Source organism: Ascaphus truei, chromosome 3, assembly GCF_040206685.1.
Source record: "Ascaphus truei isolate aAscTru1 chromosome 3, aAscTru1.hap1, whole genome shotgun sequence".
Taxonomy (NCBI): Eukaryota; Metazoa; Chordata; class Amphibia; order Anura; family Ascaphidae; genus Ascaphus; species Ascaphus truei.
The window spans coordinates 233,317,778-233,331,978 of NC_134485.1; the positions used below are offsets into that span (position 1 = coordinate 233,317,778).

Sequence of the window (14,201 nt, forward strand, 5' to 3'; positions counted from 1 at the left end):
CTAACCACAAAGGCAATGAAGGGGTTAACTACCAGTGCCCAGTTTATTGTGGGTGAAGGTGGTATTTGGCCCTTTGTGGGTGTTTAGGCCTTGCGGCGGGTTGCGGGTGGAGTTAACCCCTTCATTACCTTTGTGGTTAATACAGGGGTAGTCCCGCTACCCACCCAGTAGGTAGAAACACCAAATGCCAACTTCACCTATCCTCGCTACCCACAATAAACATTCAAAAACACAACAACTCTACTACCCACCAACTCTACTCCCAACAACCCCTTGCCCCCCAACTCATACAGTACAGTAATGGGCAAAATTACTATTATCCAGATATGCATAATAGCTCATTTGCCCATTCGAAATCAAACATTAGCCAGCCAGCTTAAATAAAGTAAATAAAACTTCTACTTACCCCTGCCATGATGAAGGGCGCCCTCATCACCATACTCCAGGTCCATGTCTTCCATTAGCAGCAAGAGTACAATAAAAAATACAATCTAATTGCCTTGCTTTCAGAATGTTATTGAACCATCTGACCAGGTATGGTTTCAACATGGGCTCGAACTTTTTAAAATAGAGGCTGGAGAAGCCACCCAGGCCCGGGCCCTTAGAATTTTTGAGAGATTTAATAGTTTCAGACACTTCCTCCGCTGTTATTGGGGCTCCCAGGTGGCTGGCCTCAATCTCTTCGAGTTTAGATAATCTTGTTGTTTTTATATATTCGTCTAATTATGATACTAAATCTGTATGGATTTGGTCAGGTCTCATCAGCTTGCTGTAGTATAACACGAATTCTTCATTGATTTTCCCTGGATTATATGTCAGCTCGTCCTGACTATTCTTTATACTATAGATATTAAGGCTGGCCGTCTTGTGGAGTAGATGTGCCACCTTTTTAACCACTTCCAGTCAAATCATTAGATTAATGGAAGTACAGTATGTGTGGCCATGCAATTCAGAGCAATTTACAAGTGGCTGGAGTTTTAAGCTACCAATGTTGTGCTGTAGACTCCCCTTGCCTACATTAGTTGATCATTAAACTATGAATACAGAAAGGAATGTAGTGGTTCTCTTTCAACAGATATCATTATAATGCACTTTATTGAAGGAGAACCTTAACCGCAGCTTCTAAACAGCTGTTACTGCAGACGTTTGTTTGCTACCAATCAATAACGAGACGTTATTATGGGCTAGATCTCAATTTGTTTGCTTTCAACATTGAAACTAGGATTGAATCTTCTAAATTGCACTATCCCTAGCACAGGGCTGTTGATTTTATTTATTTTGCAAGAGGAAGTGCCTCCCAGTCCATAACTGTGCAATCATTACTCTATTAGTCCCTCCTGACCTTATGTGCGAAATGGTCTTGTAATGAACACCAACCAGATTTCCATCAGACAAGCAGACGATATGGACTTCTATTTCAAATCTTCTACTGTTATGCATTTGTATATTAATCCTGCCATTTGATACTCCGTTTTGTCTCCTAAATATATTCTAGATAACATACGTAGTCATCATAATACATATAAATACTATCCACATTTTCTGCATTATTAGGTCTGTAGCACCTTACTTTAAAAAAGTGGTTGGACAAAGTATATAGTACCCAGTTTGTAAATACATACTTACTGGACTCCGTTGACAGTTGAAGTAAAATATCTAGGATGCTGGAAAGAAGGCCTCTGTTTGACAGGCGCAAGAGATTTAAAATAATGGTCACAGCTTGGTACTCCAGGAAGAGGGCCTTTCCTTCATCAATTTGTAAGTCCATGCAAAGCGAATCCAAAGCTTGAGCAAGGTAATCCGCTAAAATAACAAAATCATTTGTATGCATTATTTGGCATTGTGATTCACTTCATCGCCTCATAATGCCTGTCTGTGTTAGAAGAATCACACCTGAGGATTGAAAAATTCAGACTAAAGGCTCCTCCCTCGCAGGGTTTAAGCTCGCCCCTCCCCACTTTCCAAGTGAGCAGTTCTTTCATGCAGCTGGTTGTGACAGATCCAATGCGATCATTCTTCCTCTAACTATAGAGTAAAATAAGAATTTTAATCAGTTAGTGTTAGGACCTGCAATATTCGGTCATGAATTGAAGTGGTTTGCATGCTTAAAATGCTTTGGCCAAAGGATTTAACTAATTGACGCTTTTTTCAAGATATATAGGTATTTCACTGTATATTTTTTATATCATATTGGATGTAGCTTTTGGGTTCTTTGTTTTTTTGTTGTATAAAGGCAGATATCTGCATGGAGGATTTTCATGGAGTCTCAGAGGTGGATACTGTTTATCCTGTGAACTGCTAAAGGGCTTGCAATGCATGGATATGAATGTTCTAATACAAAAGGAAAATGGGAGTCCTACTAGAATAAAAGGGCCAATCCCACTTAACTAATATAAACATTATGTAAATAACTAAAATACCATTGCTCAAAAATGTATTCATACTTCAAGGAGAAAAAAAAACCAATATTGGTTACGTTGGAAATAAAAGTTTTAATTTATTGCAAGAATCATGAAAAACAAAATGACCATCAAACAACTGAGCAAAACAATGGCAGCTCTTAATCAATAGTCATTTCACACTAAAAGAAGGAATCCCCTTACCATACTTACAAATTAATTTTGAAACACTATTTAAGAATACTTCTAGATTTCAGATTTGTTTTTATGGAATAAATCGCACAAATCTAACACATACAAAGACTATTTTAAGCATTATTGTGGAAACTAGATTTTTACACACTGAACCAATGAACAACATCAAGATGGTTTAAGTTAAATAATTATATAACATTTAATTCATTAAAAAAAAAAAAGGGATCTAGTCAGTACAGCGTTTTAAGTATCAGATAATGGCAGTTCATGGCGCGTCTTTCCCACTGGGGAACATTTGGCTAAAGTCTCTCATTACAAGGAAATGTATGCTGTGCTTTTATAAGGGATATGCACCTAAAATGTAATTTCATTGACAACTTCAGGCTGGACCAGTGTAGACTGAGATGTTTATATCCATTTAGATATAACCAATATAAAAATGAGACATTTACAATACAATCATCACTCAAAAAAAAAAAAAAAAACCCTTTAAAATGATCCTAAAACCTAGCCATTCAATGTATGTGGTCACAGCTGGATGATCCAACGCAACTATTGGTTTATTGTAAATAAAAGACGCAGGGGCGCACCGGTTACAGAGGCCCCATGCTCTTCCCCGAAGCATTTAAATTAAATGCCGGGGAGCGTGCGAGGCCTCTGTAACTGACTTGCCTTGGCCGCTGGGTCATGTGACGTGATGTCACATGACCCAGCAGTGTCATTTGACTCTGGTTCCTAGGTGGGGGTGAGAGGGCGTGAACACTGGGGCTGAGCAGGCAGGGGGGCGCAGCGCAGAAAGTTTGCGCACCCCTGCTTTAATGCATTGAGAAGTATTTCAATATTTCCGGCAATTGTTTAAGAACAGTGCCACCTACTGCAACTCTGGCATCTTATACAAACAGTAAAACAGAAATACGCAGCAAGTACATTTCTATGTTTCTCTATAAATCTGTTATGATATAAAAAATGTATCATTACAAGGATCATTTAGCCCATCTAGTCTGGCTATTTTTCCAGATTCACATTGAAGCAGCAAACCCTTCTTGACCTTGAAATTAGAGCTTAATCCACATTTTCTAACCTCAAGATAAGTAATAAGACAAAAAAAGTATATATTTTTTATTGTGCTGTATATAAATTGTACACACATGCAGGACTATTATGTGCCTAAGAAGCATGGATTAACCGCCATTACAGTACTTATATTTTCAACCTTTATTGTCCACTGAACTGTTCATTTCTCCTCTAGAATATCCTCCCATTTCAACCCTGTGTAAATATTGAGGCTGTTACAATTTTCTTTGGCATTTTAAGAAAACTCTGCACCATTTTAAACACAGGCCTGTGTTCTGCTTGCAGACAGGGCTTTGAGAACTGAACACGATAGCTAGCTTATGCACCAATTATCTGTTAATAACTATACGGGTCGCACTACCAATCCCTAAACAACACATTTCTGTCCCTCTACCGAAGCACTATCACATGGGTTAACCACATTAAGTCATCTGATGTTTTCTCGCCCAAGTCAGAGGCATACTTTCACACCCAAGCATCTACGATGGAAAAGAAAATCTTTTAATAAACTCCTTTAACATGTTCATTGAAGAAAACTGAACATTTTCATCTCAGAACCATTTTTGCTACGCAATGTGTTGCTGTCCCCTCTGGAAGTGAAAGGGTTAAATATTCATTTGGCAAAATATGCATGTGAGGTTTGTGAGCATGTGCGGAGAAATACTGTACATCCATCGCCTGGTACAGTTTCTTTCACCAAATGAGAACAACCACTCTATGTGGTGCTCTCGGCTTTAAGAAGCTCCAGAAGCCACTGGTCACACAAGACCAGCAAACTACACAGATGTTTACAGGTGTCTAGTTTTATTTCAAACAAGCTTACCTTGTGTTACTGTTTTAAGGACGATCAATGTTGACAGGAATCTCAGTGGTAAGTGATTGCTTCTAAAAAAGGCAGCAGACTTGGGTTTATTCTCAGTTGTGTTCTCAAAGGGGCCCTCCTGAGTGCTACGATACACCGCTCCTTTAAATATTTCTTCACCAAGTCGCCTCAAGGTTGAGGTCATAGTTGACTGCAGCCATAAACAAGTTAAACAGTTTAACAGTTGAACAAAGCAATACCCTAAAAAGATGACTCGCATAGCAGCAAGAAAGGATGTATGATATAACATAGGAAATTCATTTACAGATCAGAAAGAAAATGTGAATTATGTGAACATGTGAATTGGGAAACTCATTGTTTGCTTAATTTTAAGTTTCAACAAGCATACATGTTGTTTACATGGATTCATACGTATTATTGTTGCATCATTTTGAAGAAGTTTTGTGTGCAATTTGTATGGGTTTTATTCAGGATGGTAAATATAGGAAATAATGGTGTACTTTCCATTGATTAAATGTGTGCTATAGGATTAAAAATAAATAAAAAAGGAAATAAATGTAAATCTTTATATTTTAGAATAAAAGTAAATAATCAACTATGACTACGGTACTTTAATTACCTTGTCTAAATGATTGCTTAAACTACCTTTAATCTTGGTAGTAGTATAAAATCAAGTAATAGAAGAAAATGCAGAATAACCACAACCTGTGTTCCACTTTCCAGCTGCCTTAAACTCCAAAATGTAAATTTTATAAGCGACATGTGCAGTTTAGGGTTGACCAAAGGCATCCACTGGAACTGCTCTACAACAACAGGTAGAAACTGAAAAGAGAGAGATCAAATTTTAGGCTAAAATGTTAGACCTACACTTTTATTTGAAACGACCGTTTCAGCAACAATAACCCCATACCAACTGTAAAAAAAGGGGGATTCATGCAAGACAGCTAAATATTTAACGTAATCTACACAGCAAAAATTAATTCTGCAAAGGTCTCAAACTAGAAATATCTGTTTCAGTTATATGATAGCAAATAAAAATACCCCTTGTGAGCACATTCACATGCATCAGTAATGTAATAGGAAAGAGAAGGGCAATAATAACTTGGTTCCTGGGGGGTCTCTCATACAATACACTACAATAGAGATTTTCTATGACGGACCAATAGCAAGACAGAAGAATGATCTTTTCTGCTGGATGGCCGTTCTTTCATGCTAAATGCAGGACTTTGCAGGCGACGTCTGCATATACAGGCATAATTCCGCACCTTGATAAGACAACAGATGAATAGTGTAATAGAAATGAGAAACTCTAAAAACACAGAACTAACTAGAAAAGGAAGTCACTATTCCTCTGAGAGGGCAAGTAATGGCATTTCTAAACTTGTGCTTTGTTCAAACCTGCAGTTCTAAAAAAGTAGGAGAAAAAAAATGGTCATAATAAGCATACCTTGGCACACTTTTCCTGAACATAATTTGTGGGCAATGTATGTATGCATAATAAGTTGTCTTTGCTTCCATTTTCTTCTGATTTAAGTTTGTTAATCTGCAGATCAGAGATCCAGTCCATAAGAACAGTTAAGAGCTCATATGCTTGAACATTAATAGAAACCTGAAAAGCAGCCAAGAAGGTTATCGTTTGCATCTGTGTTCTGCTCACATCAAAAGAGTAAATTAGGCAAATTTAAACAGATGATGTATCTAGTCCTAGCACACATGGATGGAGAAACTTTTAACTTGCTTGGGTACACTGATAATACAGTATTTAAATGTAACGTTGCCTACATATGGTTATGCTTTGTTACTACCTAGCACAGGACATAAATAAAAAAAAATTCGGAACAGTCTAAATCCCTGTAACATCAGTGCTCTTAACATTGAAAACTAGTAGCTGGAGATATGGCAGTATCACACACAGGAAAGAGCTGCCTCAGATGGGCAAAAAAATAAAATAAGTACAGTAATGTGGGGCTAATTAACACAATGGCCACTGTCCATTGCTAGCCAAAAACTCACCAACCCTTTTATCCCCTGTACCAATTTTCCAACTCTATCTGTCCATGAAATGTCTGAATTGATAGTATAATTCTTTGTATTCGCAGCTACATTCAACTTGAACCCCTTCAGTGTACATCTGCGTCGCCCCAAAGACGGACAGCCTTTGGTGCAGCCAAAAGGTGTGAGCTGTTTGCTGCCGTTCACTGATGTTTGGTGAGGTTAAAGCTTCTCTATTTCAACCTGAAACTCACCAGCCCTTTTATCCCCTGTACCCAATTTCCCAACTCAATCTGTCCATGAAATGTATGTGAATTGTCTGTATAACCTCTGTTCTTAATGTAACGAAGTATTGTTATAACTCTGTGCCCAGAACATACTTGAAAACGAGAGGTAACTCTCAATGTATTACTTCATGGTATTTTTTTTTATAAATACTGTAAATAAAAACACCTGATAACGGCTCCCTTCCCCCCCCTCTTCTTTCACGCCACCCCTCCAACCCCCAAGTATTGTGCTTCTTTGTTTGTGTGATTTGTTAATAAAATGTATTTGTTTAGTAAACACAGTGTGTGCAGTAATCAGTATGTTATTCTCCAATATTAACAGTAAAAATGACACAAAAATCTCGGAAAAGGGAACACAAACACACACACACATATACATGAAACTGTGAAAAAACAAATCACTGACTTAGACGGACAACAGCAAGAAAAAAAGCTGATGAAATTGTAAGAGTCTTTGGGAAAAGGCCAGAGAACCAGAGAAAGCAACAGGCAAGAGAGATTGAAGGAAGACTGTTGCGTGACAAAGAGACTCTTGAGGATTCATTACAACCCTATCAAAGCATTTACAATGGCAAATCTTTGACTAAACGTGTTAAAAAACAGTGGCACTGTTCTGCCAAGAAAAGTCTATAACACTATTTAAGAGGCTTAGGCTGCGTCTCCGCTAGCGCCGAGCATGAGGGGCTTGCCGCGGTTACTTACATATATAGATATATGCAAGTCCCCGCTCACGCGGTGCGTGCTCATGCACACACGCTCACCGGCGCTCAAGTAAACAAAAAAAGCTAACTTTCCAGCGTGCTCAATGTTCTTTAAGAACCTTAATAACAAAGAAATGAGAAAAGAAAATATAGGACCCTTTCAGTATGAGATGGGTAGGCAGATTATTGGAGATAAGGAAAAAGCTGAGGTATTTAACAAATTCTTTGCCTCTGTGTTTACCAGGGAAGAATCAAGTTCAATAGTAGTGCCGCAGGAGGAAGCCACAACCTCCATATTAATGAACAATTGGTTAGCTGAGGAAGAAGTTCAGAAGCGACTTGAAAAAATTAAAGTAAATAAGGCACCTGGTCCCGATGGCAAACATCCAAGAGTTCTCAAGGAGTAAAGCTCAGTAATAGCCAAACCATTACATTTAATATTCAAGGACTCCATTTCCACAGGCTCAGTACCACAAGATTGGTGTAAAGCAAATGTGGTGCCTATATTTAAAAAGGGAGCTAGATCACAACCGGGAAATTAGACCTGTAAGCCAGACTTCAATAGTAGGGAAACTACTTGAAGGTTTAATACGGGATAATATTCAGGAATACCTAATGGAAAACAAAATTATTAGTAATAGTTAGCATGGATTTATGAAGGATAGATCTTGCCAAACTAACCTTATTTGTTTCTTTGAGGAGGTAAGTAGGAATTTAGACCAGGGTAATGCAGTTGATGTGGTCTACTTAGATTTTGCAAAGGCTTTTGATATGGTTTCACACAAGAGGTTGTTGTAAAAAATAAAGAAAATTGGACTCAGTAATAATATATGCACCTGGATTGAAAACTGGTTAAAGGACACACAACAGAGGGTTGTCATAAATGGAACTTTTTCAGGTTGGGCTAAAGTCGTGAGTGGAGTACCGCAGGGATCGGTACTGGGACCCCTACTTTTTAACTTGTTTATTAATGACCTTGAGGTTGGGATCGAGAGCAAAGTCTCCATCTTTGCTGATGATACTAAATTGTGTAAGGTGATAGAATCAGAGCAGGATGTAATTTCTCTTCAGAAGGACTTGGAGAGACTGGAAACGTGGGCAGGTAAATGGCAAATGAGGTTTAATACAGATAAATGTAAGGTTATGCATTTGGGATGCAAGAATAAAAAGGCGACTTACAAATTAAATGGAGATATATTGGGGGAATCCTTGATGGAGAAGGATTTAGGAGTGCTTGTAGACAGCAGGCTTAGCAATAGTGCCCAATGTCATGCAGTAACTGCAAAGGCAAACAAGATCTTATCTTGCATCAAACGGGCAATGGATGGAAAGGAAGTAAACATAATTATGCCCCTTTACAAAGCACTAGTAAGACCACACCTTGAATATGTACAATTTTGGGCACCAATCCTAAGAAAAGACATTATGGAACTAGAGAGAGTGCAGAGAAGAGCCACAACATTAATAAAGGGGATGGACAATCTAACTTATGAGGAGAGGCTAGCTAAATTAGATTTATTTACATTAGAAAAGAGGCGTCTAAGAGAGGATATGATATATATAGACAAATATATTCGGGGACAATACAAGGAGCTTTCAAAAGAACTATTCATCCCACGGGCAGTACTAAGGACTCTGGGCCATCCCTTAAGGTTGTAGGAAAGGAGATTTCACCAGCAAAAAAGGAAAGGGTTCTTTGCAGTAAGGGCAGTTAAAATGTGGAGTTCATTACCCATGGAGACTGTGATGGCAGATACAATAGATTTGTTCAAAAAAAGGTTGGACATCTTCTTAGATGGGAAAGGTATACAGGGATATAGCAAATAAGTATACATGGGAAGGATATTGATCCAGGGATTAATCCGATTGCCAATTCTTGAAGTCAGGAAGGAATTAATTTTTCCCCTTAATGGGGTTTTTTGTTTGCCTTCCTCTGGATCAATAAGTAAGTATAGATATAGGATAAAGTATCTGTTGTCTAAATTTAGCATAGGTTGAAATTGATGGACCCATGTCATTTTTCAACCTCATCTACTATGTAACTATGTAACTATGTTTTGCTGACTTGTTTCAAATACCTTAGGTTTCACAGAAGCAGATGTCTTCTCAATTTTGTGTGGTTTTGTGTCATGTGTTGCTTGTGAAATATCTTTGCGTTTCTGTACAGTAAGGAATGCATGCTTTCTCTGCAAAAAAATATATATGTTAATGCTTTGCTAGCATATTGCTTCCAAATGGCAAACAACAGTAGTGAATAACATGTACAACATGAACCTTACTTGTAAATTTTCTAGGCGAGCCTGAACTTTCCTAGCTTGAGTTTCCAGTTTCTTATTCTGCTCACTCACTTCATTAAGCTGCAGAACAAAATACACATATGCATGTTTGAGAGGAAAATGGCAAGAAGTACATACCTATTTGTATAATCGACGACTGTATTAGGCAAAGAAAGGAGCAGTTTAAAGCTGACGTTTGGAATTTTTTCAAAAGAGGAAGGGGATGTGAGTTTGTAAATGGTTGCTATACAAACAACAAAAATGCTTGTTATATTATAATACATTAAAAATGTAATTCAGAGCAGTTTTATTTTTTTTTTCTAACTCACAACTAGGATCTTACTTGGTCTGCAGCTTTAAGTGAAACATCCCACACATGGTAACCTGTTACTTTGTGTAATTAGGATGTGCAGGGTGAGGATACATTCAAGTAAATAGCCTACATAATGCTGAAAACTAATAATTTTGCTCTCCTAAAAAATAATGGAATTGTTTTTAAAGCCTTCTACCCGAATTTTAAACATTAGTAAGACCACACCTTAAATATGGAGCATAATTTTGGGCACCACTCCTTAGAAAATACATTATGGAACTAGGGAGAGTGCAGAGAAGAGCCACCAAATTAAACTTATGAGGAGAGGAAAGTCAAATTAGATTTATTTACATTAGAAAAGAGGCATCTAAGAGGGGATATGATAACTATATACAAATATATTCGTGGGCAGTACAAGGAGCTTTCAAATTAACTGTTTATCCCAAGGGCAGTACAAAGGACTCGGGGGCATCCCTTAAGGTTGGAGGAAAGGAGATTTCACCAGCAACAAAAGAAAAGGGTTCTTTACAGTAAGGACAGCTAAAATGTGGAATTCATTACACATGGAGACTGTGACGGCAGATACAATAAATTTATTCAAAAAAAGAAAGGAAAGGTATACAGGGATAAACCAAATAAGTATGTTGATCCAGGGATTAATCCGATTGCCAATTCTTGAAGTCAGGAAGGAATTTATTTTCCCCCTTATGAGACATCATTGGATGATATGACACTGGGGTTTTTTGTTTGCCTTCCTCTGGATCAATAAGTAAGTATAGCTATAGGATAAAGTACCTGGTATCTAAATTAAGCATAGATTGAACTTGATGGACGTACGTCTTGTTTCAACCTCGTCTACTATGTAACTATGAATGTCCTTCACATCAGAAATAAAGCTATTGAACAGAATGACTACAAGAGCACTTTTCACGCTCTTCTGAGGTCAGAAGCGCGGTATAACAGATTCCATGGTCTCTATGGTAAAATGGAAAATAAAAAACACAGCCCAGGAAGCTTACCAAGTTATAGGCTAAAAACACCACTCAAAATAAAGGCTCACTCAACCAGGGCCCGGAGCAACCGCATGGGCAGAGAAATATCAAGCGACCACAGAACAATTGTTTAAAGCACGGCTATTCAACCAACTCTCCAAAGAGGACAGATCAGAAAACATTTCGCAGTTGAATGGCCACAAGCTTATTACAATGTGCTTTTAGATACAGTTTAAAACGTGAAAATACTATTTCAACATTTTGCAAACAAGCATGTGAACATTTCTACCATACATATTTATATTACCTTAACTTATAAGTGAGTTTCAGTGTCAAAAAATGCATTTTGCTCTTGCTAATTTCACATTAGTCGCTTGTGTTGCCATTTGAAGAGCCCTGGTGTAAAGCAACAACATGGTCATCTCCTGACACTACAAGCTAGATCTACATGCCTCTTCAGACAAAAGTTGTGGGAAAAAGGGATTATAGAATTTTTTCTCCAACGCTTTAGGCTGGGCTGCTCTGAGAAATCTCCACTGTCGTGCACTGACATGGGGGAAGCGGGAAAGGAGACACGTTCCTTACCAATAACTGCATTTCTCGTAGTTCCTCCATCTCAGTGCATGCTATGTTTCCTCCTTTCTTTTCTCTGTCTTTTTTCTGTTCTGCGCACTTAGATCTCTTTTTATTTTGTAATTTTGTGAGCTTGGCTAGTCAGACAACTGGTGCAAAATAAGCGATGTACATTTTATACTGTCCTCAAGTCAGTTGACCTGTGTCCTACCCCAGCTGGGAATGACCTAAACTCACTGTAATGCAGTGACATGGAGGGACTATGAGAAATCATTACAGTATGTACATTCTGATAGCCTTTGCTACCATAACTGGATGAGCATGGCACTTAGCTATATATAAACAATCATGCACAGGGATGACCATCTGTATTTTAAATAAAAATTTCCCTTCTGCTTGTACAAAGTTACAAGGCGACCATTTCGTTAGGCACACAATCAGGTAATGTACAAGCAGAAGGGAAAAATCTTGATGGATAAGAAACCTACAACATAATAGATGGTGAAAAATTCATGAAGCTGCTGGAATTACAGCTACAATTTCGCATGTAAGACTTTGTATGACTTGAGTTTCGATACTTAGCATTTATGAAGTGAATTGAATAATAATAGTTGGCATCAAAGTATGCGAAACGTGGGGGTGGGGAGACCTTACCTGTTTTTTTAAGGTGTCGTTCAATTCTTTTAAGGTGTCAAAAGAGGACTTTAGCCTTCTGTTTTCTTTGGTCTTCTCTTCGAGGGCATCTGACAGCTGTTTAACTTCTGCATCATGTTGCTGTAAGGAATTGAATACATTTTTGACAGGTGGCATTAGTAATATAAAACAAAGCTTCTCTGTAAACAACTGTTAAACAAACAGATTAGTCACAAGAACAGCCCCATTTCTCACAGCTACCAATTTCCTTCTTAGAGCTTGTGTTTTTTCCCCGTGAACATCCCACAACCAAGCTAAATGCTGAAAAGATCATAAAGAAAAGGAGTGCATTACAAACAAAGCAAATCCCTAGCTGCCAATGAGATAAAAGAAAGTTAGTAATGCGTGATGTAATTACAATCAGAAAATGGATGAATTATGAGAGTCAATGACCCCATACATGACCATCTAGTTTTTGATCGTTGTTTACAACTCATAATTTTAGACTACCTGTAATACAACTTCTAATGTATATGGCAGAAAGTATTAAGTATGTTCAATTAGATTGCAAGCTCTTCGGAGCAGGGATTCCTCTTCCGAAATGGAGAAGCTATGTGTGAAAAACTAAGTATACCTTATGATTCAATAGCTTGTAGAACCACATTTAGCAGCAATAACTTGAAGTAATCGTTTTCTATATTACTTTTTCAGTCTCTCACATCGTTGTGGAGGAATTTTGGCCCACTCTTCTTTACAACGTTGCTTCAGTTCATTGAGGTTTGTGGGCATTTGTTTATGCACAGCTCTCTTAAGATCCAGCCACAGCATTTCAACCGGGTTGCGGTCTGGACTTTGACTGGGCCATTGCAACACCTTGATTATTTTCTTTTCCAGCCATTCTGTTGTAGATTTGCTGGTGTGCTTGGGATCATTGTCATGTTGCATGACCCAATTTCGGCAAAGCTTTAGTTGTTGGACAGATGGCCTCACATTTGACTCTAGAATACTTTGGTATACAGGGGAGTTCATGGTCGACTCAATGAATGCAAGGTTCCCAGATCCTGGGGCTGCAAAACAAGCCCAAATCATCACCCCTCCACCACCGTGCTTGACAGTCGTCATGAGGTGTTTGTGCTGATATGCTGTGTTTGGTTTTCGCCAAAGTGGCGCTGTGAATTATGGCCAAACATCTCCACTTTGTTCTCGTCTGTCCAAAGGTCATTGTTCCAGAAGTCTTGTGGTTTGTTCAGATGCAACTTTGCAAACTGAAGCCGTGCTGCCATGTTCTTTATAGAGAGAAGAGTCTTTCTCTTGGCAACCCTTCCAAATAAACCATACTTGTTCAGTCTTTTTCTAATTGTACTGTCATGAACTTTAACATTTAACATGCTAACTTAGGCCTGTAGAGTCTGAGATGTAACTCTTGGGTTTTTTGCAATTTCTCTGAGAATTGCACGGTCTGACCTTGGGGTGAATTTGCTTGGACGTCCACTCCTGGGAAGATTGGCAACGGTCTTGAATGTTTTCCACTTTTGAATAATCTTTCTCACTGTAGAATGATGGACTTTAAATTGTTTGGAAAGGGCCTTATAACCCTTCACAGATTGATGGGCAGTAACAATTGCTTTTCTAAGATCATTGCTGATGTCTTTCCTCCTTGGCATTGTGTTAACACACCTGAATGCTCCAGGCCAGCAAACTGCTAAAACTTCGGCTTTTATAGAGGTGGTCACACTTGCTGATGATCAATTAATCAAGGACGGCATTTGATTAGCAGCACCTTAATTCCTATAGAAGCAGTAAGGGTGTACTTAGTTTTTCTCACATAGCTTCTCCAGTTTGGTTTTATTTTTGTTAAATAAATCATGACAGTGTAATATGTCATGTGTTGTTGTTCATCTGAGGTTGTATTTACCTAATTTTAAGACCTGCTAAGGAACAGA

General features: G+C 38.2%; 1 protein-coding gene across 15 annotated transcripts in view; it reads right to left on the bottom strand.

The window, feature by feature from the left end:
- CCDC138 (coiled-coil domain containing 138) overlaps positions 1–14,201 on the bottom strand; it is a 41,519-nt gene that overhangs the window by 12,822 nt on the left and 14,496 nt on the right. For 9 of the 15 annotated variants that reach the window (XR_012799868.1, XM_075590318.1, XM_075590317.1 and 6 more), the window contains 8 exons: positions 12,280–12,399; positions 9,751–9,828; positions 9,550–9,657; positions 5,939–6,100; positions 5,652–5,756; positions 5,137–5,313; positions 4,492–4,681; positions 1,627–1,803 (listed from right to left, as the gene is read on the bottom strand). Coding sequence is in view for 14 of the 15 variants with exons in the window: in XM_075590318.1 (XP_075446433.1) it covers positions 1,627–1,803; positions 4,492–4,681; positions 5,137–5,313; positions 5,652–5,756; positions 5,939–6,100; positions 9,550–9,657; positions 9,751–9,828; positions 12,280–12,399 (1,117 nt within the window). In the remaining variant the exon portion in view is untranslated. Of the gene's footprint in view, positions 1–1,626; positions 2,026–4,491; positions 4,682–5,136; positions 5,314–5,651; positions 5,757–5,938; positions 6,101–9,549; positions 9,658–9,750; positions 9,829–12,279; positions 12,400–14,201 lie in introns of those variants that run through there. The other 6 variants (XM_075590327.1, XM_075590326.1, XM_075590319.1 and 3 more) reach the window with 5 other exon arrangements.